This window comes from Salvelinus fontinalis, chromosome 23, assembly GCF_029448725.1.
Source record: "Salvelinus fontinalis isolate EN_2023a chromosome 23, ASM2944872v1, whole genome shotgun sequence".
In the NCBI taxonomy this organism is placed as follows: domain Eukaryota; kingdom Metazoa; phylum Chordata; class Actinopteri; order Salmoniformes; family Salmonidae; genus Salvelinus; species Salvelinus fontinalis.
In genome coordinates, this window is record NC_074687.1 from 1,103,473 (window position 1) to 1,125,631 (window position 22,159).

General features: G+C 50.4%; 1 protein-coding gene across 1 annotated transcript in view; it reads left to right on the forward strand.

The window, feature by feature from the left end:
• Nucleotides 1-22,159, forward strand: part of LOC129820679 (unconventional myosin-X-like) — a 440,174-nt gene that overhangs the window by 156,335 nt on the left and 261,680 nt on the right. Inside the window, exon 2 of the mRNA XM_055877525.1 lies at nucleotides 14,961-15,065. Coding sequence (XP_055733500.1) covers nucleotides 14,961-15,065 — 105 coding nt within the window. The remainder of the gene's footprint in view (nucleotides 1-14,960; nucleotides 15,066-22,159) is intronic.

Consider the following 22,159-nt stretch of genomic DNA (forward strand, 5'->3'; position numbering starts at 1 on the left):
ACTCTGACTACACCCAGCCCTGTCTTGGTGATGACTCTGACTACACCCAGCCCTGTCTTGGTGATGACTCTGACTACACCCAGCCCTGTCTTGGTGATGACTCTGACTACACCCAGCCCTGTCTTGGTGATGACTCTGTCTACACCCAGCCCTGTCTTGGTGATGACTCTGACTCTGACTACACCCAGCCCTGTCTTGGTGATGACTCTGACTACACCCAGCCCTGTCTTGGTGATGACTCTGACTACACCCAGCCCTGTCTTGGTGATGACTCTGACTGACTACACCCAGCCCTGTTTTGGTGATGACTCTGACTCTGACTACACCCAGCCCTGTCTTGGTGATGACTCTGACTCTGACTACACCCAGCCCTGTCTTGGTGATGACTCTGACTACACCCAGCCCTGTCTTGGTGATGACTCTGACTCTGTCTACACCCAGCCCTGTCTTGGTGATCATTCTGACTACACCCAGCCCTGTCTTGGTGATGACTCGGACTACACCCAGCCCTGTCTTGGTGATGACTCTGACTACACCCAGCCCTGTCTTGGTGATGACTCTGACTACACCCAGCCCTGTCTTGGTGATGACTCTGACTACACCCAGCCCTGTCTTGGTGATGACTCTGACTACACCCAGCCCTGTCTTGGTGATGACTCTGACTACACCCAGCCCTGTCTTGGTGATGACTCTGACTACACCCAGCCCTGTCTTGGTGATGACTCTGACTACACCCAGCCCTGTCTTGGTGATGACTCTGTCTACACCCAGCCCTGTCTTGGTGATGATTCTGACTACACCCAGCCCTGTCTTGGTGATGACTCTGATTCTGACTACACCCAGCCCTGTCTTGGTGATGACTCTGACTACACCCAGCCCTGTCTTGGTGATGACTCTGACTACACCCAGCCCTGTCTTGGTGATGACTCTGACTACACCCAGCCCTGTCTTGGTGATGACTCTGACTCTGTCTACACCCAGCCCTGTCTTGGTGATGATTCTGACTACACCCAGCCCTGTCTTGGTGATGACTCTGACTACACCCAGCCCTGTCTTGGTGATGACTCTGACTACACCCAGCCCTGTCTTGGTGATGACTCTGACTACACCCAGCCCTGTCTTGGTGATGACTCTGACTACACCCAGCCCTGTCTTGGTGATGACTCTGACTACACCCAGCCCTGTCTTGGTGATGACTCTGACTACACCCAGCCCTGTCTTGGTGATGACTCTGTCTACACCCAGCCCTGTCTTGGTGATGATTCTGACTACACCCAGCCCTGTCTTGGTGATGACTCTGACTCTGACTACACCCAGCCCTGTCTTGGTGATGACTCTGACTACACCCAGCCCTGTCTTGGTGATGACTCTGACTACACCCAGCCCTGTCTTGGTGATGACTCTGACTGACTACACCCAGCCCTGTTTTGGTGATGACTCTGACTACACCCAGCCCTGTCTTGGTGATGACTCTGACTACACCCAGCCCTGTCCTGGTGATGACTCTGACTCTGACTACACCCAGCCCTGTCTTGGTGATGACTCTGACTACACCCAGCCCTGTCCTGGTGATGACTCTGACTACACCCAGCCCTGTCCTGGTGATGATTCTGACTCTGACTACACCCAGCCCTGTCTTGGTGATGACTCTGACTACACCCAGCCCTGTCTTGGTGATGACTCTGACTCTGACTACACCCAGCCCTGTCTTGGTGATGACTCTGACTGACTACACCCAGCCCTGTCTTGGTGATGACTCTGACTACACCCAGCCCTGTCCTGGTGATGACTCTGACTCTGACTACACCCAGCCCTGTCTTGGTGATGACTCTGACTCTGACTACACCCAGCCCTGTCTTGGTGATGACTCTGACTACACCCAGCCCTGTCTTGGTGATGACTCTGACTCTGTCTACACCCAGCCCTGTCTTGGTGATGACTCTGACTACACCCAGCCCTGTCTTGGTGATGACTCGGACTACACCCAGCCCTGTCTTGGTGATGACTCTGACTACACCCAGCCCTGTCTTGGTGATGACTCTGACTACACCCAGCCCTGTCTTGGTGATGACTCTGACTACACCCAGCCCTGTCTTGGTGATGACTCTGACTACACCCAGCCCTGTCTTGGTGATGACTCTGACTACACCCAGCCCTGTCTTGGTGATGACTCTGTCTACACCCAGCCCTGTCTTGGTGATGACTCTGTCTACACCCAGCCCTGTCTTGGTGATGATTCTGACTACACCCAGCCCTGTCTTGGTGATGACTCTGACTCTGACTACACCCAGCCCTGTCTTGGTGATGACTCTGACTACACCCAGCCCTGTCTTGGTGATGACTCTGACTACACCCAGCCCTGTCTTGGTGATGACTCTGACTACACCCAGCCCTGTCTTGGTGATGACTCTGACTGACTACACCCAGCCCTGTTTTGGTGATGACTCTGACTCTGACTACACCCAGCCCTGTCTTGGTGATGACTCTGACTCTGACTACACCCAGCCCTGTCTTGGTGATGACTCTGACTACACCCAGCCCTGTCTTGGTGATGACTCTGACTCTGTCTACACCCAGCCCTGTCTTGGTGATGACTCTGCCTCTGACTACACCCAGCCCTGTCTTGGTGATGACTCTGACTCTGACTACACCCAGCCCTGTTTTGGTGATGACTCTGACTCTGACTACACCGAGCCCTGTCTTGGTGATGACTCTGACTACACCCAGCCCTGTCCTGGTGATGACTCTGACTCTGACTACACCCAGCCCTGTCTTGGTGATGACTCTGACTACACCCAGCCCTGTCCTGGTGATGACTCTGACTACACCCAGCCCTGTCCTGGTGATGATTCTGACTCTGACTACACCCAGCCCTGTCTTGGTGATGACTCTGACTCTGACTACACCCAGCCCTGTCTTGGTGATGACTCTGACTCTGACTACACCCAGCCCTGTTTTGGTGATGACTCTGACTACACCCAGCCCTGTCCTGGTGATGACTCTGACTCTGACTACACCCAGCCCTGTCTTGGTGATGACTCTGACTCTGACTACACCCAGCCCTGTCTTGGTGATGACTCTGACTACACCCAGCCCTGTCTTGGTGATGACTCTGACTCTGTCTACACCCAGCCCTGTCTTGGTGATGATTCTGACTACACCCAGCCCTGTCTTGGTGATGACTCTGACTACACCCAGCCCTGTCTTGGTGATGACTCTGACTACACCCAGCCCTGTCTTGGTGATGACTCTGACTACACCCAGCCCTGTCTTGGTGATGACTCTGACTACACCCAGCCCTGTCTTGGTGATGACTCTGACTACACCCAGCCCTGTCTTGGTGATGACTCTGTCTACACCCAGCCCTGTCTTGGTGATGATTCTGACTACACCCAGCCCTGTCTTGGTGATGACTCTGACTCTGACTACACCCAGCCCTGTCTTGGTGATGACTCTGACTACACCCAGCCCTGTCTTGGTGATGACTCTGACTACACCCAGCCCTGTCTTGGTGATGACTCTGACTCTGACTACACCCAGCCCTGTCTTGGTGATGACTCTGACTACACCCAGCCCTGTCCTGGTGATGACTCTGACTACACCCAGCCCTGTCCTGGTGATGATTCTGACTCTGACTACACCCAGCCCTGTCTTGGTGATGACTCTGACTACACCCAGCCCTGTCTTGGTGATGACTCTGACTCTGACTACACCCAGCCCTGTCTTGGTGATGACTCTGACTACACCCAGCCCTGTCTTGGTGATGACTCTGACTACACCCAGCCCTGTCCTGGTGATGACTCTGACTCTGACTACACCCAGCCCTGTCTTGGTGATGACTCTGACTACACCCAGCCCTGTCTTGGTGATGACTCTGACTACACCCAGCCCTGTCTTGGTGATGACTCTGACTACACCCAGCCCTGTCTTGGTGATGACTCTGTCTACACCCAGCCCTGTCTTGGTGATGACTCTGACTCTGACTACACCCAGCCCTGTCTTGGTGATGACTCTGACTACACCCAGCCCTGTCTTGGTGATGACTCTGACTACACCCAGCCCTGTCTTGGTGATGACTCTGACTGACTACACCCAGCCCTGTTTTGGTGATGACTCTGACTCTGACTACACCCAGCCCTGTCTTGGTGATGACTCTGACTCTGACTACACCCAGCCCTGTCTTGGTGATGACTCTGACTACACCCAGCCCTGTCTTGGTGATGACTCTGACTCTGTCTACACCCAGCCCTGTCTTGGTGATCATTCTGACTACACCCAGCCCTGTCTTGGTGATGACTCGGACTACACCCAGCCCTGTCTTGGTGATGACTCTGACTACACCCAGCCCTGTCTTGGTGATGACTCTGACTACACCCAGCCCTGTCTTGGTGATGACTCTGACTACACACAGCCCTGTCTTGGTGATGACTCTGACTACACCCAGCCCTGTCTTGGTGATGACTCTGACTACACCCAGCCCTGTCTTGGTGATGACTCTGTCTACACCCAGCCCTGTCTTGGTGATGATTCTGACTACACCCAGCCCTGTCTTGGTGATGACTCTGACTCTGACTACACCCAGCCCTGTCTTGGTGATGACTCTGACTACACCCAGCCCTGTCTTGGTGATGACTCTGACTACACCCAGCCCTGTCTTGGTGATGACTCTGACTGACTACACCCAGCCCTGTTTTGGTGATGACTCTGACTCTGACTACACCCAGCCCTGTCTTGGTGATGACTCTGACTACACCCAGCCCTGTCCTGGTGATGACTCTGACTCTGACTACACCCAGCCCTGTCTTGGTGATGACTCTGACTACACCCAGCCCTGTCCTGGTGATGACTCTGACTACACCCAGCCCTGTCCTGGTGATGATTCTGACTCTGACTACACCCAGCCCTGTCTTGGTGATGACTCTGACTACACCCAGCCCTGTCTTGGTGATGACTCTGACTCTGACTACACCCAGCCCTGTCTTGGTGATGACTCTGACTACACCCAGCCTGTCTTGGTGATGACTCTGACTACACCCAGCCCTGTCCTGGTGATGACTCTGACTCTGACTACACCCAGCCCTGTCTTGGTGATGACTCTGACTCTGACTACACCCAGCCCTGTCTTGGTGATGACTCTGACTACACCCAGCCCTGTCTTGGTGATGACTCTGACTCTGTCTACACCCAGCCCTGTCTTGGTGATCATTCTGACTACACCCAGCCCTGTCTTGGTGATGACTCGGACTACACCCAGCCCTGTCTTGGTGATGACTCTGACTACACCCAGCCCTGTCTTGGTGATGACTCTGACTACACCCAGCCCTGTCTTGGTGATGACTCTGACTACACCCAGCCCTGTCTTGGTGATGACTCTGACTACACCCAGCCCTGTCTTGGTGATGACTCTGTCTACACCCAGCCCTGTCTTGGTGATGATTCTGACTACACCCAGCCCTGTCTTGGTGATGACTCTGACTCTGACTACACCCAGCCCTGTCTTGGTGATGACTCTGACTACACCCAGCCCTGTCTTGGTGATGACTCTGACTACACCCAGCCCTGTCTTGGTGATGACTCTGACTCTGTCTACACCCAGCCCTGTCTTGGTGATGATTCTGACTACACCCAGCCCTGTCTTGGTGATGACTCTGACTACACCCAGCCCTGTCTTGGTGATGACTCTGACTACACCCAGCCCTGTCTTGGTGATGACTCTGACTACACCCAGCCCTGTCTTGGTGATGACTCTGACTACACCCAGCCCTGTCTTGGTGATGACTCTGACTACACCCAGCCCTGTCTTGGTGATGACTCTGACTACACCCAGCCCTGTCTTGGTGATGACTCTGTCTACACCCAGCCCTGTCTTGGTGATGATTCTGACTACACCCAGCCCTGTCTTGGTGATGACTCTGACTACACCCAGCCCTGTCTTGGTGATGACTCTGACTCTGACTACACCCAGCCCTGTCTTGGTGATGACTCTGACTACACCCAGCCCTGTCTTGGTGATGACTCTGACTACACCCAGCCCTGTCTTGGTGATGACTCTGACTGACTACACCCAGCCCTGTTTTGGTGATGACTCTGACTACACCCAGCCCTGTCTTGGTGATGACTCTGACTACACCCAGCCCTGTCCTGGTGATGACTCTGACTCTGACTACACCCAGCCCTGTCTTGGTGATGACTCTGACTACACCCAGCCCTGTCCTGGTGATGACTCTGACTACACCCAGCCCTGTCCTGGTGATGATTCTGACTCTGACTACACCCAGCCCTGTCTTGGTGATGACTCTGACTACACCCAGCCCTGTCTTGGTGATGACTCTGACTCTGACTACACCCAGCCCTGTCTTGGTGATGACTCTGACTCTGACTACACCCAGCCCTGTCTTGGTGATGACTCTGACTACACCCAGCCCTGTCCTGGTGATGACTCTGACTCTGACTACACCCAGCCCTGTCTTGGTGATGACTCTGACTCTGACTACACCCAGCCCTGTCTTGGTGATGACTCTGACTACACCCAGCCCTGTCTTGGTGATGACTCTGACTCTGTCTACACCCAGCCCTGTCTTGGTGATCATTCTGACTACACCCAGCCCTGTCTTGGTGATGACTCAGACTACACCCAGCCCTGTCTTGGTGATGACTCTGACTACACCCAGCCCTGTCTTGGTGATGACTCTGACTACACCCAGCCCTGTCTTGGTGATGACTCTGACTACACCCAGCCCTGTCTTGGTGATGACTCTGACTACACCCAGCCCTGTCTTGGTGATGACTCTGACTACACCCAGCCCTGTCTTGGTGATGACTCTGTCTACACCCAGCCCTTTCTTGGTGATGACTCTGTCTACACCCAGCCCTGTCTTGGTGATGATTCTGACTACACCCAGCCCTGTCTTGGTGATGACTCTGACTCTGACTACACCCAGCCCTGTCTTGGTGATGACTCTGACTACACCCAGCCCTGTCTTGGTGATGACTGACTACACCCAGCCCTGTCTTGGTGATGACTCTGACTACACCCAGCCCTGTCTTGGTGATGACTCTGACTGACTACACCCAGCCCTGTTTTGGTGATGACTCTGACTCTGACTACACCCAGCCCTGTCTTGGTGATGACTCTGACTCTGACTACACCCAGCCCTGTCTTGGTGATGACTCTGACTACACCCAGCCCTGTCTTGGTGATGACTCTGACTCTGTCTACACCCAGCCCTGTCTTGGTGATCATTCTGACTACACCCAGCCCTGTCTTGGTGATGACTCGGACTACACCCAGCCCTGTCTTGGTGATGACTCTGACTACACCCAGCCCTTTCTTGGTGATGACTCTGACTACACCCAGCCCTGTCTTGGTGATGACTCTGACTACACACAGCCCTGTCTTGGTGATGACTCTGACTACACCCAGCCCTGTCTTGGTGATGACTCTGACTACACCCAGCCCTGTCTTGGTGATGACTCTGTCTACACCCAGCCCTGTCTTGGTGATGATTCTGACTACACTCAGCCCTGTCTTGGTGATGACTCTGACTCTGACTACACCCAGCCCTGTCTTGGTGATGACTCTGACTACACCCAGCCCTGTCTTGGTGATGACTCTGACTACACCCAGCCCTGTCTTGGTGATGACTCTGACTACACCCAGCCCTGTCTTGGTGATGACTCTGACTGACTACACCCAGCCCTGTTTTGGTGATGACTCTGACTCTGACTACACCCAGCCCTGTCTTGGTGATGACTCTGACTACACCCAGCCCTGTCCTGGTGATGACTCTGACTCTGACTACACCCAGCCCTGTCTTGGTGATGACTCTGACTACACCCAGCCCTGTCCTGGTGATGACTCTGACTACACCCAGCCCTGTCCTGGTGATGATTCTGACTCTGACTACACCCAGCCCTGTCTTGGTGATGACTCTGACTACACCCAGCCCTGTCTTGGTGATGACTCTGACTCTGACTACACCCAGCCCTGTCTTGGTGATGACTCTGACTACACCCAGCCCTGTCTTGGTGATGACTCTGACTACACCCAGCCCTGTCCTGGTGATGACTCTGACTCTGACTACACCCAGCCCTGTCTTGGTGATGACTCTGACTCTGACTACACCCAGCCCTGTCTTGGTGATGACTCTGACTACACCCAGCCCTGTCTTGGTGATGACTCTGACTCTGTCTACACCCAGCCCTGTCTTGGTGATCATTCTGACTACACCCAGCCCTGTCTTGGTGATGACTCGGACTACACCCAGCCCTGTCTTGGTGATGACTCTGACTACACCCAGCCCTGTCTTGGTGATGACTCTGACTACACCCAGCCCTGTCTTGGTGATGACTCTGACTACACCCAGCCCTGTCTTGGTGATGACTCTGACTACAACCAGCCCTGTCTTGGTGATGACTCTGACTACACCCACCCCTGTCTTGGTGATGACTCTGTCTACACCCAGCCCTGTCTTGGTGATGATTCTGACTACACCCAGCCCTGTCTTGGTGATGACTCTGACTCTGACTACACCCAGCCCTGTCTTGGTGATGACTCTGACTACACCCAGCCCTGTCTTGGTGATGACTCTGACTCTGTCTACACCCAGCCCTGTCTTGGTGATGATTCTGACTACACCCAGCCCTGTCTTGGTGATGACTCTGACTACACCCAGCCCTGTCTTGGTGATGACTCTGACTACACCCAGCCCTGTCTTGGTGATGACTCTGACTACACCCAGCCCTGTCTTGGTGATGACTCTGACTACACCCAGCCCTGTCCTGGTGATGACTGATTTTGACTCTGATTACACCAAAATTGAGTAGAGCAGCATATTGTTAATAGTTAATGGGATTGATGTCTGAGAGGCATGCCCTTGGAACCTTGTGTAGAGGTAGGGAGGGTTGAGGTTAGGGTCGAGGGTCTAGGGTTTTGTCCTAGGATTATTTATATTCTCCATTGTATGCCTTGTTGGACAAGCAACTCTCTCTCCACCTCACTACCCCACTGAACGCTGGCACTAGGGTGATTCATACTGTTTGGCCAGGCTGGGATGAGAACCAGTCTCAGTGGTCAGCTAGGGTGATTCATACTGTTTGGCCAGGCTGGGATGAGAACCAGTCTCAGTGGTCAGCTAGGGTGATTCATACTGTTTGTCCAGGCTGGGATGAGAACCAGTCTGTGGTCAGCTAGTGGAGAGGACACATTATGCTGTAGACAGACAGTCCCTAGCGTGCTCCAACATCAACAGGAAGTGACTAGTGATTCCTGTTATTGCAGGTCTTCTCTCCTCGTTTTCCAATCATCTATTCCTCCTATTGCGTCCTGCTACAGATCCCTGTCTCCTCACTGTAACATGGCTGGGAGGTCAGTGACTCCACTCTGCCACATTAACAGGGTGGGTGTGAGCAGGGTGGGGGTGACCAGGGTGGGGGTGACCAGGGTGGATGTGACCAGGGTGGGGGTGTGAGCAGGGTGGGTGTGACCAGGGTGGGGGTGTGAGCAGGGTGGGTGTGAGCAGGGTGGGGGTGTGAGCAGGGTGGGTGTGAGCAGGGTGGGTGTGACCAGGGTGGGGGTGTGAGCAGGGTGGGTGTGACCAGGGTGGGGGGGTGACCAGGGTGGGTGTGTGACCAGGGTGGGTGTGTGACCAGGGTGGGTGTGTGACCAGGGTGGGGGTGTGACCAGGGTGGGGGTGTGACCAGGGTGGGGGTGTGACCAGGGTGGGGGTGTGAGCAGGGTGGGGGTGTGAGCAGGGTGGGTGTGAGCAGGGTGGGTGTGACCAGGGTGGGTGTGTGACCAGGGTGGGTGTGTGAGCAGGATGGGGGTGTGAGCAGGGTGGGGGTGTGAGCAGGGTGGGGGTGTGAGCAGGATGGGGGTTTGAGCAGGGTGGGGGTGAGAGCAGGATGGGGGTGTGAGCAGGGTAGTGACTACTACCCTGTAGCGACTGCTAGAGGGTAGAGACTACTAGAGGGTAGAGACTAGACGGTAGAGACTAGACGGTAGAGACTAGACGGTAGAGACTACTAGAGGGTAGAGACTACTAGAGGGTAGAGACTACTAAAGGGTAGAGACTACTAGAGGGTAGAGACTACTAAAGGGTAGAGACTACTAGAGGGTAGAGAGTACTAGAGGGTAGAGACTACTAGAGGGTAGAGACTACTAGAGGGTAGAGACTACTAAAGGGTAGAGACTACTAAAGGGTAGAGACTACTAAAGGGTAGAGACTACTAGAGGGTAGAGACTACTAGAGGGTAGAGACTACTAGAGGGTAGAGACTACTAGAGGGTAGAGACTACTAGAGGGTAGAGACTACTAAAGGGTAGAGACTACTAAAGGGTAGAGACTACTAGAGGGTAGAGACTAGAGGGTAGAGACTAGACGGTAGAGACTAGACGGTAGAGACTACTAGAGGGTAGAGACTACTAGAGGGTAGAGACTACTAAAGGGTAGAGACTACTAGAGGGTAGAGACTACTAAAGGGTAGAGACTACTAAAGGGTAGAGACTACTAGAGGGTAGAGACTAGAGGGTAGAGACTAGACGGTAGAGACTAGACGGTAGAGACTAGAGGGTAGAGACTACTAGAGGGTAGAGACTACTAGAGGGTAGAGACTACTAGATCCCTGTCTCCTCACTGTAACATGGCTGGGAGGTCAGTGACTCCACTCTGCCACATTAACAGGGTGGGTGTGAGCAGGGTGGGGGTGACCAGGGTGGGGGTGACCAGGGTGGATGTGACCAGGGTGGGGGTGTGAGCAGGGTGGGTGTGACCAGGGTGGGGGTGTGAGCAGGGTGGGTGTGAGCAGGGTGGGGGTGTGAGCAGGGTGGGTGTGAGCAGGGTGGGTGTGACCAGGGTGGGGGTGTGAGCAGGGTGGGTGTGACCAGGGTGGGGGGGTGACCAGGGTGGGTGTGTGACCAGGGTGGGTGTGTGACCAGGGTGGGTGTGTGACCAGGGTGGGGGTGTGACCAGGGTGGGGGTGTGAGCAGGGTGGGGGTGTGACCAGGGTGGGGGTGTGAGCAGGGTGGGGGTGTGAGCAGGGTGGGTGTGAGCAGGGTGGGTGTGACCAGGGTGGGTGTGTGACCAGGGTGGGTGTGTGAGCAGGATGGGGGTGTGAGCAGGGTGGGGGTGTGAGCAGGGTGGGGGTGTGAGCAGGATGGGGGTTTGAGCAGGGTGGGGGTGAGAGCAGGATGGGGGTGTGAGCAGGGTAGTGACTACTACCCTGTAGCGACTGCTAGAGGGTAGAGACTACTAGAGGGTAGAGACTAGACGGTAGAGACTAGACGGTAGAGACTAGACGGTAGAGACTACTAGAGGGTAGAGACTACTAGAGGGTAGAGACTACTAAAGGGTAGAGACTACTAGAGGGTAGAGACTACTAAAGGGTAGAGACTACTAGAGGGTAGAGAGTACTAGAGGGTAGAGACTACTAGAGGGTAGAGACTACTAGAGGGTAGAGACTACTAAAGGGTAGAGACTACTAAAGGGTAGAGACTACTAAAGGGTAGAGACTACTAAAGGGTAGAGACTACTAGAGGGTAGAGACTACTAGAGGGTAGAGACTACTAGAGGGTAGAGACTACTAGAGGGTAGAGACTACTAGAGGGTAGAGACTACTAGAGGGTAGAGACTACTAAAGGGTAGAGACTACTAAAGGGTAGAGACTACTAGAGGGTAGAGACTAGAGGGTAGAGACTAGACGGTAGAGACTAGACGGTAGAGACTACTAGAGGGTAGAGACTACTAGAGGGTAGAGACTACTAAAGGGTAGAGACTACTAGAGGGTAGAGACTACTAAAGGGTAGAGACTACTAAAGGGTAGAGACTACTAGAGGGTAGAGACTAGAGGGTAGAGACTAGACGGTAGAGACTAGACGGTAGAGACTAGAGGGTAGAGACTACTAGAGGGTAGAGACTACTAGAGGGTAGAGACTACTAGAGGGTAGAGACTACTAGAGGGTAGAGACTACTAAAGGGTAGAGACTGCTAAAGGGTAGAGACTGCTAAAGGGTAGAGACTAGAGGGTAGAGACTAGAGGGTAGAGACTAGAGGGTAGAGACTAGAGGGTAGAGTCTAGAGGGTAGAGTCTAGAGGGTAGAGTCTAGAGGGTAGAGTCTACTAGAGGGTAGAGACTACTAGAGGGTAGAGACTACTAGACGGTAGAGACTACTAGAGGGTAGAGACTACTAGACGGTAGAGACTACTAGAGGGTAGAGACTACTAGACGGTAGAGACTACTAGAGGGTAGAGACTGCTAGAGGGTAGAGACTGCTAGAGGGTAGAGACTAGAGGGTCTAGACTAGAGGGTAGAGACTAGAGGGTAGAGACTAGAGGGTAGAGACTAGAGGGTAGAGACTACTAGAGGGTAGAGACTACTAGAGGGTAGAAACTACTAGAGGGTAGAGACTACTAGAGGGTAGAGACTACTAGAGGGTAGAGACTAGAGGGTAGAGACTAGAGGGTAGAGTCTAGAGGGTAGAGTCTAGAGGGTAGAGTCTAGAGGGTAGAGACTACTAGAGGGTAGAGACTACTAGAGGGTAGAGACTACTAGAGGGTAGAGACTACTAGAGGGTAGAGACTACTAGAGGGTAGAGACTACTAGAGGGTAGAGACTACTAGAGGGTAGAGACTACTAGAGGGTAGAGACTAGACGGTAGAGACTAGAGGGTAGAGACTACTAGAGGGTAGAGACTACTAGAGGGTAGAGACTACTAGAGGGTAGAGATTACTAGAGGGTAGAGACTACTAGAGGGTAGAGAGGGTAGAGACTACTAGAGGGTAGAGACTGCTAGAGGGTAGAGACTACTAGAGGGTAGAGACTACTAGAGGGTAGAGACTACTAGAGGGTAGAGACTGCTAAAGGGTAGAGACTGCTAAAGGGTAGAGACTACTAGAGGGTAGAGACTGCTAAAGGGTAGAGACTGCTAAAGGGTAGAGACTACTAGAGGGTAGAGACTGCTCGAGGGTAGAGACTAGACGGTAGAGTAGTATCTAATGAATAGAGTTGGCTCAGATAGATGGGCAGACAGGCATACAGACAGTTGGCTCAGATGATGGGCAGACAGACAGACAGTTGGCTCATATGATGGGCAGACAGACAGACAGACAGACAGACAGACAGACAGACAGACAGACAGACAGACAGACAGACAGACAGTTGGCTCAGATGACGGGCAGACAGTTGGCTCAGATGATGGACAGACAGGCATACAGACAGTTGGCTCAGATGATGGGCAGACAGACAGACAGTTGGCTCATATGATGGGCAGACAGACAGACAGACAGACAGTTGGCTCAGATGATGGGCAGACAGACAGACAGTTGGTACAGATGATGGGCAGACAGACAGACAGTTGGCTCAGATGATGGACAGACAGACAGACAGTTGGCTCAGATGATGGGTAGACAGACAGACAGTTGGCTCAGATGATGGGCAGACAGACAGACAGTTGGCTCAGATGATGGGCAGACAGACAGACAGTTGGCTCAGATGATGGGCAGACAGACAGACAGACAGTTGGCTCAGATGATTGACAGACAGACAGTTGGCTCAGATGATTGACAGACAGACAGTTGGCTCAGATGATGGGCAGACAGACAGACAGTTGGCTCAGACGATGGACAGACAGACAGACAGTTGGCTCAGACGATGGACAGACAGACAGACAGTTGGCTCAGATAATGGGCAGACAGACAGACAGACAGTTGGCTCAGATGATGGACAGACAGACAGTTGGCTCAGATGATGGGCAGACAGACAGACAGTTGGCTCAGATGATGGGCAGACAGACAGACAGACAGACAGTTGTCTCAGTTGATGGGCAGACAGGCAGACAGTTGTCTCAGATGATGGGCAGACAGTTGTCTCAGATGATGGGCAGACAGACAGACAGTTGTCTCAGATGATGGGCAGACAGACAGTTGTCTCAGATGATGGGCAGACAGGTGGCTCAGATGATGGGCAGACAGGTGGCTCAGATGATGGGCAGACAGGTGGCTCAGATGATGGGCAGACAGACAGTTGGCTCAGATGATGGGCAGACAGACAGTTGGCTCAGATGATGGGCAGACAGTTGGCTCAGATGATGGGCAGACAGTTGGCTCAGATGATGGGCAGACAGTTGGCTCAGATGATGGGCAGACAGTTGGCTCAGATGATGGGCAGACAGTTGTCTCAGATGATGGGCAGACAGTTGTCTCAGATGATGGGCAGACAGTTGTCTCAGATGATGGGCAGACAGTTGGCTCAGATGATGGGCAGACAGTTGGCTCAGATGATGGGCAGACAGTTGTCTCAGATGATGGGCAGACAGTTGTCTCAGATGATGGGCAGACAGACAGTTGGCTCAGATGATGGGCAGACAGTTGGCTCAGATGATGGGCAGACAGTTGTCTCAGATGATGGGCAGACAGTTGTCTCAGATGATGGGCAGACAGTTGTCTCAGATGATGGGCAGACAGTTGTCTCAGATGATGGGCAGACAGTTGTCTCAGATGATGGGCAGACAGACAGTTGGCTCAGATGATGGGCAGACAGACAGTTGGCTCAGATGATGGGCAGACAGACAGTTGGCTCAGATGATGGGCAGACAGACAGACAGTTGGCTCAGATGATGGGCAGACAGACAGACAGTTGTCTCAGATGATGGGCAGAGGCTGACTCAGTAACTAGTCCAGTTAACCCTCCTGTTGGCAGCAACAGAACATCTTTCTAGCTAATGCGTTCTGTCTGAATGTCGTTGTCTAGACTGTAGAACCATCCTACTCGTAGTGTTATTCTGTTTCCCCTCTGAGTGGCCCTTCAGTTGACACACATTCATGTTGTATCTTGTGTTTAGCCAGAGGCATCAGGTTCTAGTAGCATGCTCCAACATGATGATTTTCTTCTGTTATGAGTCATGTTGGGTTGTGTTGCAGACAGTATTTAGCTACAGTCTCATGTTGTCTATCTGTTGTGTTTCAGGGGGCCCTTGTCTGGCTGCGGGACAAAGATCAGCTCCTTCCTGCTACTGTCAGCTCCTGTTACCACGACGACGGATCCCTGGTCCTCACCACCAACTATGAGAAGGTAAGAGGGACAAACTACCTAAACTACCTACTGGGACAAACCAAACTACCTACTGGGACAAACCAAACTACCTACTGGGACAAACCAAACTACCTAAACTACCTACTGGGACAAACCAAACTACCTACTGAGACAAACCAAACTACCTAATGGGACAAACCAAACTACCTACTGAGACAAACCAAACTACCTACGGGGACAAACCAAACTACCTACTGGGACAAACCAAACTACCTACTGGGACAAACCAAACTACCCAAACTACCTACTGGGACAAACCAAACTACCTACTGGGACAAACCAAACTACCTACTGGGACAAACCAAACTACCTAAACTACCTACTGGGACAAACCAAACTACCTACTGGGACAAACCAAACTACCTAATGGGACAAACCAAACTACCTAAACTACCTACTGGGACAAACCAAACTACCCAAACTACCTACTGGGACAAACCAAACTACCTACAGGGACAAACCAAACTACCTAACCTACCTACTGGGACAAACCAAACTACCCAAACTACCTACTGGGACAAACCAAACTACCTAAACTACCTACTGGGACAAACCAAACTACCTAAACTACCTACTGGGACAAACCAAACTACCTAAACTACCTACTGGGACAAACCAAACTACCTACTGGGACAAACCAAACTACCTAAACTACCTACTGGGACAAACCAAACTACCTAAACTACCTACTGAGACAAACCAAACTACCTAAACTACCTAATGGGACAAACCAAACTACCTACAGGGACAAACCAAACTACCTACAGGGACAAACCAAACTACCTAATGGGACAAACCAAACTACCTACTGGGACAAACCAAACTACCTACTGGGACAAACCAAACTACCTACTGGGACATACCAAACTACCTACTGGGACAAACCAAACTACCCAAACTACCTACTGGGACAAACCAAACTACCCAAACTACCTACTGGGACAAACCAAACTACCTAAACTACCTACTGGGACAAACCAAACTACCTACTGGGACAAACCAAACTACCTACTGGGACAAACCAAACTACCCAAACTACCTACTGGGACAAACCAAACTACCTACTGGGACAAACCAAACTACCTAATGGGACAAACCAAACAACCAAAACTACCTACTGGGACAAACCAAACTACCTACTGGGACAAACCAAACTACCTAAACTACCTACTGGGACAAACCAAACTACCTACTGGGACAAACCAAACTACCTAAACTACCTACTGGGACAAACCAAACTACCTACTGGGACAAACCAAATTACCTACTGGGACATACCAAACTACCTAAACTACCTACTGGGACAAACCAAACTACCTACTGGGACAAACCAAACTACCTAAACTACCTACTGGGACAAACCAAACTACCTACTGGGACAAACCAAACTACCTAAACTACCTACTGGGACAAACCAAACTACCTACTGGGACAAACCAAAATACCTACTGGGACAAACCAAACGACCTAAACTACCTACTAAGACAAACCAAACTACCTACTGGGACAAACCAAACTACCTACTGAGACAAACCAAACCACTACTGAGACAAACCAAACTACCTACTGGGACAAACCAAACCACCTACTGGGACAAACCAAACCACCTACTGAGACAAACCAAACTACCTACTGGGACAAACCAAACTACCTACTGGGACAAACCAAACTACCTACTGGGACAAACCAAACTACCTACTGGGACAAACCAAACTACCTACTGAGACAAACCAAACGACCTAAACTACCTACTGGGACAAACCAAACTACCTACTGGGACAAACCAAACTACCTACTGGGACATACCAAACTACCTACTGGGACAAACCAAACTACCTACTGGGACAAACCAAACTACCTACTGGGACAAACCAAACTACCTACTGGGACAAACCAAACTACCTACTGGGACAAACCAAACTACCTACTGGGACAAACCAAACTACCTAATGGGACAAACCAAACTACCTAAACTACCTACTGGGACAAACCAAACTACCTACTGGGACAAACCAAACTACCTACTGGGACAAACCAAACTACCTACTGGGACAAACCAAACTACCTACTGGGACAAACCAAACTACCTACTGAGACAAACCAAACTACCTACTGAGACAAACCAAACTACCTACTGAGACAAACCAAACTACCTACTGGGACAAACCAAACTACCTACGGGGACAAACCAAACGACCTAAACTACCTACTGGGACAAACCAAAATACCTACTGGGACAAACCAAACGACCTACGGGGACAAACCAAACTACCTACTGGGACAAACCAAACGACCTACGGGGACAAACCAAACTACCTACTGAGACAATCCAAACTACCTACTGAGACAAACCAAACTACCTACGGGGACAAACCAAACTACCTACTGAGACAAACCAAACTACCTACTGGGACAAACCAAACTACCTACGGGGACAAACCAAACGACCTAAACTACCTACTGGGACAAACCAAAATACCTACTGAGACAAACCAAACTACCTACGGGGACAAACCAAACTACCTACTGGGACAAACAAACTACCTAAACTACCTACTGGGACAAACCAAACTACCTACTGGGACAAACCAAACTACCTACTGGGACAAACCAAACGACCTATGGGGACAAACCAAACTACCTACTGAGACAAACCAAACTACCTACTGAGACAAACCAAACTACCTACGGGGACAAACCAAACTACCTACTGGGACAAACCAAACTACCTACTGGGACAAACCAAACTAAACTACCTACTGGGACAAACCAAACTACCTACTGGGACAAACCAAAATACCTACTGGGACAAACCAAACAACCTAAACTACCTACTGGGACAAACCAAACTACCTACTGGGACAAACCAAACTACCTACTGGGACAAACCAAACTACCTACTGGGACAAACCAAACAACCTACTGAGACAAACCAAACTACCTACTGAGACAAACCAAACGACCTAAACTACCTACTGGGACAAACCAAACTACCTACTGGGACAAACCAAACTACCTACTGGGACAAACCAAACTACCTACTGGGACAAACCAAAATACCTACTGGGACAAACCAAACGACCTAAACTACCTACTGGGACAAACCAAACTACCTACTGGGACAAACCAAACTACCTACTGGGACAAACCAAACTACCTACTGGGACAAACAAACTACCTAAACTACCTACTGGGACAAACCAAACTACCTACTGGGACAAACCAAACTACCTACTGTGACAAACCAAACTACCTACTGTGACAAACCAAACTACCTACTGGGACAAACCAAACTACCTACTGGGACAAACCAAACTACCTACTGGGACATACCAAACTACCTACTGGGACATACCAAACTACCTACTGGGACAAACCAAACTACCTACTGGGACAAACCAAACTACCTACTGAGACAAACCAAACTACCTAAACTACCTACTGAGACAAACCAAACTACCTAATGGGACAAACCAAACTACCTACTGGGACAAACCAAACTACCTACTGGGACAAACCAAACAACCAAAACTACCTACTGGGACAAACCAAACTACCTACTGGGACAAACCAAACAACCAAAACTACCTACTGGGACAAACCAAACTACCTACTGGGACCATCCACTGTTCGAGCGAAATTAATGTTTTCTTAAGCTAATTACGCTGGATGAAAGTAAAGTGTGTTGGCCCTATTTTTAATTTTTTAATTTAATTTTAATTTAACTAGGCAAGTCAGTTAAGAACAAATTCTTATTTACAATGACGGCCCTAATCCGGACGACGCTGGGACAATTGTGCGCCGCCCTATGGGACTCCCAATCACGGCCAGTTGTGATACAGCCTGGAATCGAACCAGGGTCTGTAGTGATGCCTCTAGCAATGAGATGCAGTGCCTTAGACCGCTGAGCCAAACATGCCAAAACCCTCTTCCTCTAGACCAAGTGTGTCAAACTAATTTTGCCATTTTGGGTCTGCATTCAGTCTTCAACGAGGTCCGGAGGGCCGCACGGAAAATGTGTTATATTGCCTCAACTTCAAAATAGGGCTGTTACGGTCATGGAATTTTGGATGACGGTAATTGGCAAGCCAAATTACCGCGGTCACCGTAATACCCGTTAGAATAGCAACACTCCTGACTGCATGTGCTGCCATAGAAATAGAATGACTAGAGCGGGGTCCCAATTCAACTTATTCATATTTATAACTGTATATAACTGTCTTAATGTTGCTGGACTCCAGCAAGAGTAGCTGCTGCCTTGACAGGAACTAATGGGGATCCATAATAAACCCCAGGAAGAGTAGCTGCTGCCTTGGCAGGAACTAATGGGGATCCATAATAAACCCCAGGAAGAGTAACTGCTGTCTTGGCAGGAACTAATGGGGATCCATAATAAACCCCAGGAAGAGTTGCTGCTGACTTGGCAGGAACTAATGGGGATCCATAATGAACCCCAAGAAGAGTAGCTGCTGCCTTGACAGGAACTAATGGGGATCCATAATAAACCCCAGGAAGAGTAGCTGCTGCCTTGGCAGGAACTAATGGGGATCCATAATAAACCCCAGGAAGAGTAGCTGCTGACTTGGCAGGAACTAATGGGGATCCATAATAAACCCCAGGAAGAGTAGCTGCTGCCTTGGCAGGAACTAATGGGGATCCATAATAAACCCCAGGAAGAGTTGCTGCTGACTTGGCAGGAACTAATGGGGATCCATAATGAACCCCAAGAAGAGTAGCTGCTGCCTTGACAGGAACTAATGGGGATCCATAATAAACCCCAGGAAGAGAAGCTGCTGCCTTGGCAGGAACTAATGGGGATCCATAATAAACCCCAGGAAGAGTAGTTGCTGCTTTGGCAGGAACTAATTGGGACACAAATATAATACAAATGATGGCGTAATGGGTGGACTGGCGACCATTCACTAGCTTCTTTACCCACAAAGTCATGAACCAAACCCATTTGCAAAACCCTAACTTTAACTCTAACCTTAACCACAGTGCTAACCTTATGCCTAACCTAACCTTATATTAAGACCAAAAAGCTGTGGAATCTGGCTTTGTGGCTGTAGAATCTGACTGTGGCTGTGGAATCTGACTTTGTGGCTGTTGAATCTGACTTTGTGACTGTGGAATCTGACTTTGTGACTGTGGAATCTGACTTTGTGACTGTGGAATCTGACTTTGTGACTGTGGAATCTGACTTTGTGGCTGTGGAATCTGACTTTGTGACTGTGGAATCTGACTTTGTGACTGTGGAATCTGACTTTGTGGCTGTGGAATCTGACTTTGTGGCTGTGGTATCTGACTTTGTGGCTGTAGTATCTGACTTTGTGGCTGTGGAATCTGACTTTGTGGCTGTGGAATCTGACTTTGTGGCTGTGGTATCTGACTTTGTGGCTGTGGAATCTGACTTTGTGGCTGTGGAATCTGACTTTGTGGCTGTGGAATCTGACTGTGGCTGTGGAATCTGACTTTGTGGCTGTGGAATCTGACTTTGTGGCTGTGGAATCTGACTTTGTGGCTGTGGAATCTGACTTTGTGGATATGGAAGCTAGTGAAAACCCAACCCTTTCCTTGTCTCAGCAAGGAGCAACAAAGTTTCATCTTGTTATATATAAAAGTATAAAATCAAATCAAATCAAAGTTTATTTGTCACGTGCGCCAATACAACCTTACAGTGAAATGCTTACTTACAGGCTCTAACCAATAGTGCAAAAAAGTTATTAGGTGAACAATAGGTAAGTAAAGAAATAAAACAACAGTAAAAAGACAGGCTATATACAGTAGTGAGGCTATATGCAGTAGAGAGGCTATATACAGTAGAGAGGCTATATACAGTAGAGGCTATATACAGTAGAGGCTATATACAGTAGAGGCTACATACAGTAGTGAGGTTATATACAGTAGAGAGGCTATATACAGTAGAGAGGCTATATACAGTAGAGAGGCTGTATACAGTAGAGAGGCTGTATACAGTAGAGAGGCTGTATACAGTAGAGAGGCTATATACAGTAGAGGGGCTATATACAGTAGAGGGGCTATATACAGTAGAGGGGCTATATACAGTAGAGGGGCTATATACAGTAGAGGGGCTATATACAGTAGAGGGGCTATAGACAGTAGAGAGGCTATAGACAGTAGAGAGGCTATAGACAGTAGAGAGGCTATAGACAGTAGAGAGGCTATAGACAGTAGAGAGGCTATATACAGTAGAGAGGCTATATACAGTAGCGAGGCTATATACAGTAGCGAGGCTGTAAAAGTAGCAAGGCTATATACAGTAGAGAGGCTATATACAGTAGAGGCTACATACAGACACCGGTTAGTCAGGCTGATTGAGGTAGTATGTACATGTAGATATGGTTAAAGTGACTATGCATATATGATAAACAGAGAGTAGCAGTAGCGTAAAAGAGGGGTTGGCGGGTGGTGGGACACAATGCAGATAGCCCCGGTTAGCCAATGTGCAGGATCACTGGTTGGTCGGGCCAATTGAGGTAGTATGTACATGAATGTATAGTTAAAGTGACTATGCATATATGATAAACAGAGAGTAGCAGCAGCGTAAAAATAGTGGTTGGGGGGGCACACAATGCAAATAGTCTGGGTAGGCATTTGACTATCTGTTCAGGAGTCTTATGGCTTGGGGGTAAAAACTGTTGAGAAGCCTTTTTGTCCTAGACTTGGCACTCTGGTACCGCTTGCCATGCGATAGTAGAGAGAACAGTCAATGACTGGGGTGGCTGGGGTCTTTGACAATTTTTAGGGCCTTCCTCTGACACCGCCTGGTGTAGAGGTCCTGGATGGCAAGGCAGCTTAGCCCCAGTAATGTACTGGGCCGTACGCACTACCCTCTGTAGTGCCTTGCGGTCGGAGGCCGAGCAGTTACCATACCAGGCAGTGATGCAACCAGTCAGGATGCTCTCGATGGAGCAGCTGTAGAACCTTTTGAGGATCTGAGGACGCAAGCCAAATCTTATCAGTCTCCTGAGGGGGAATAGGCTTTGTCGTGCCCTCTTCACGACTGTCTTGGTGTGTTTGGACCATTCTAGTTTGTTGGTGATGTGGACATC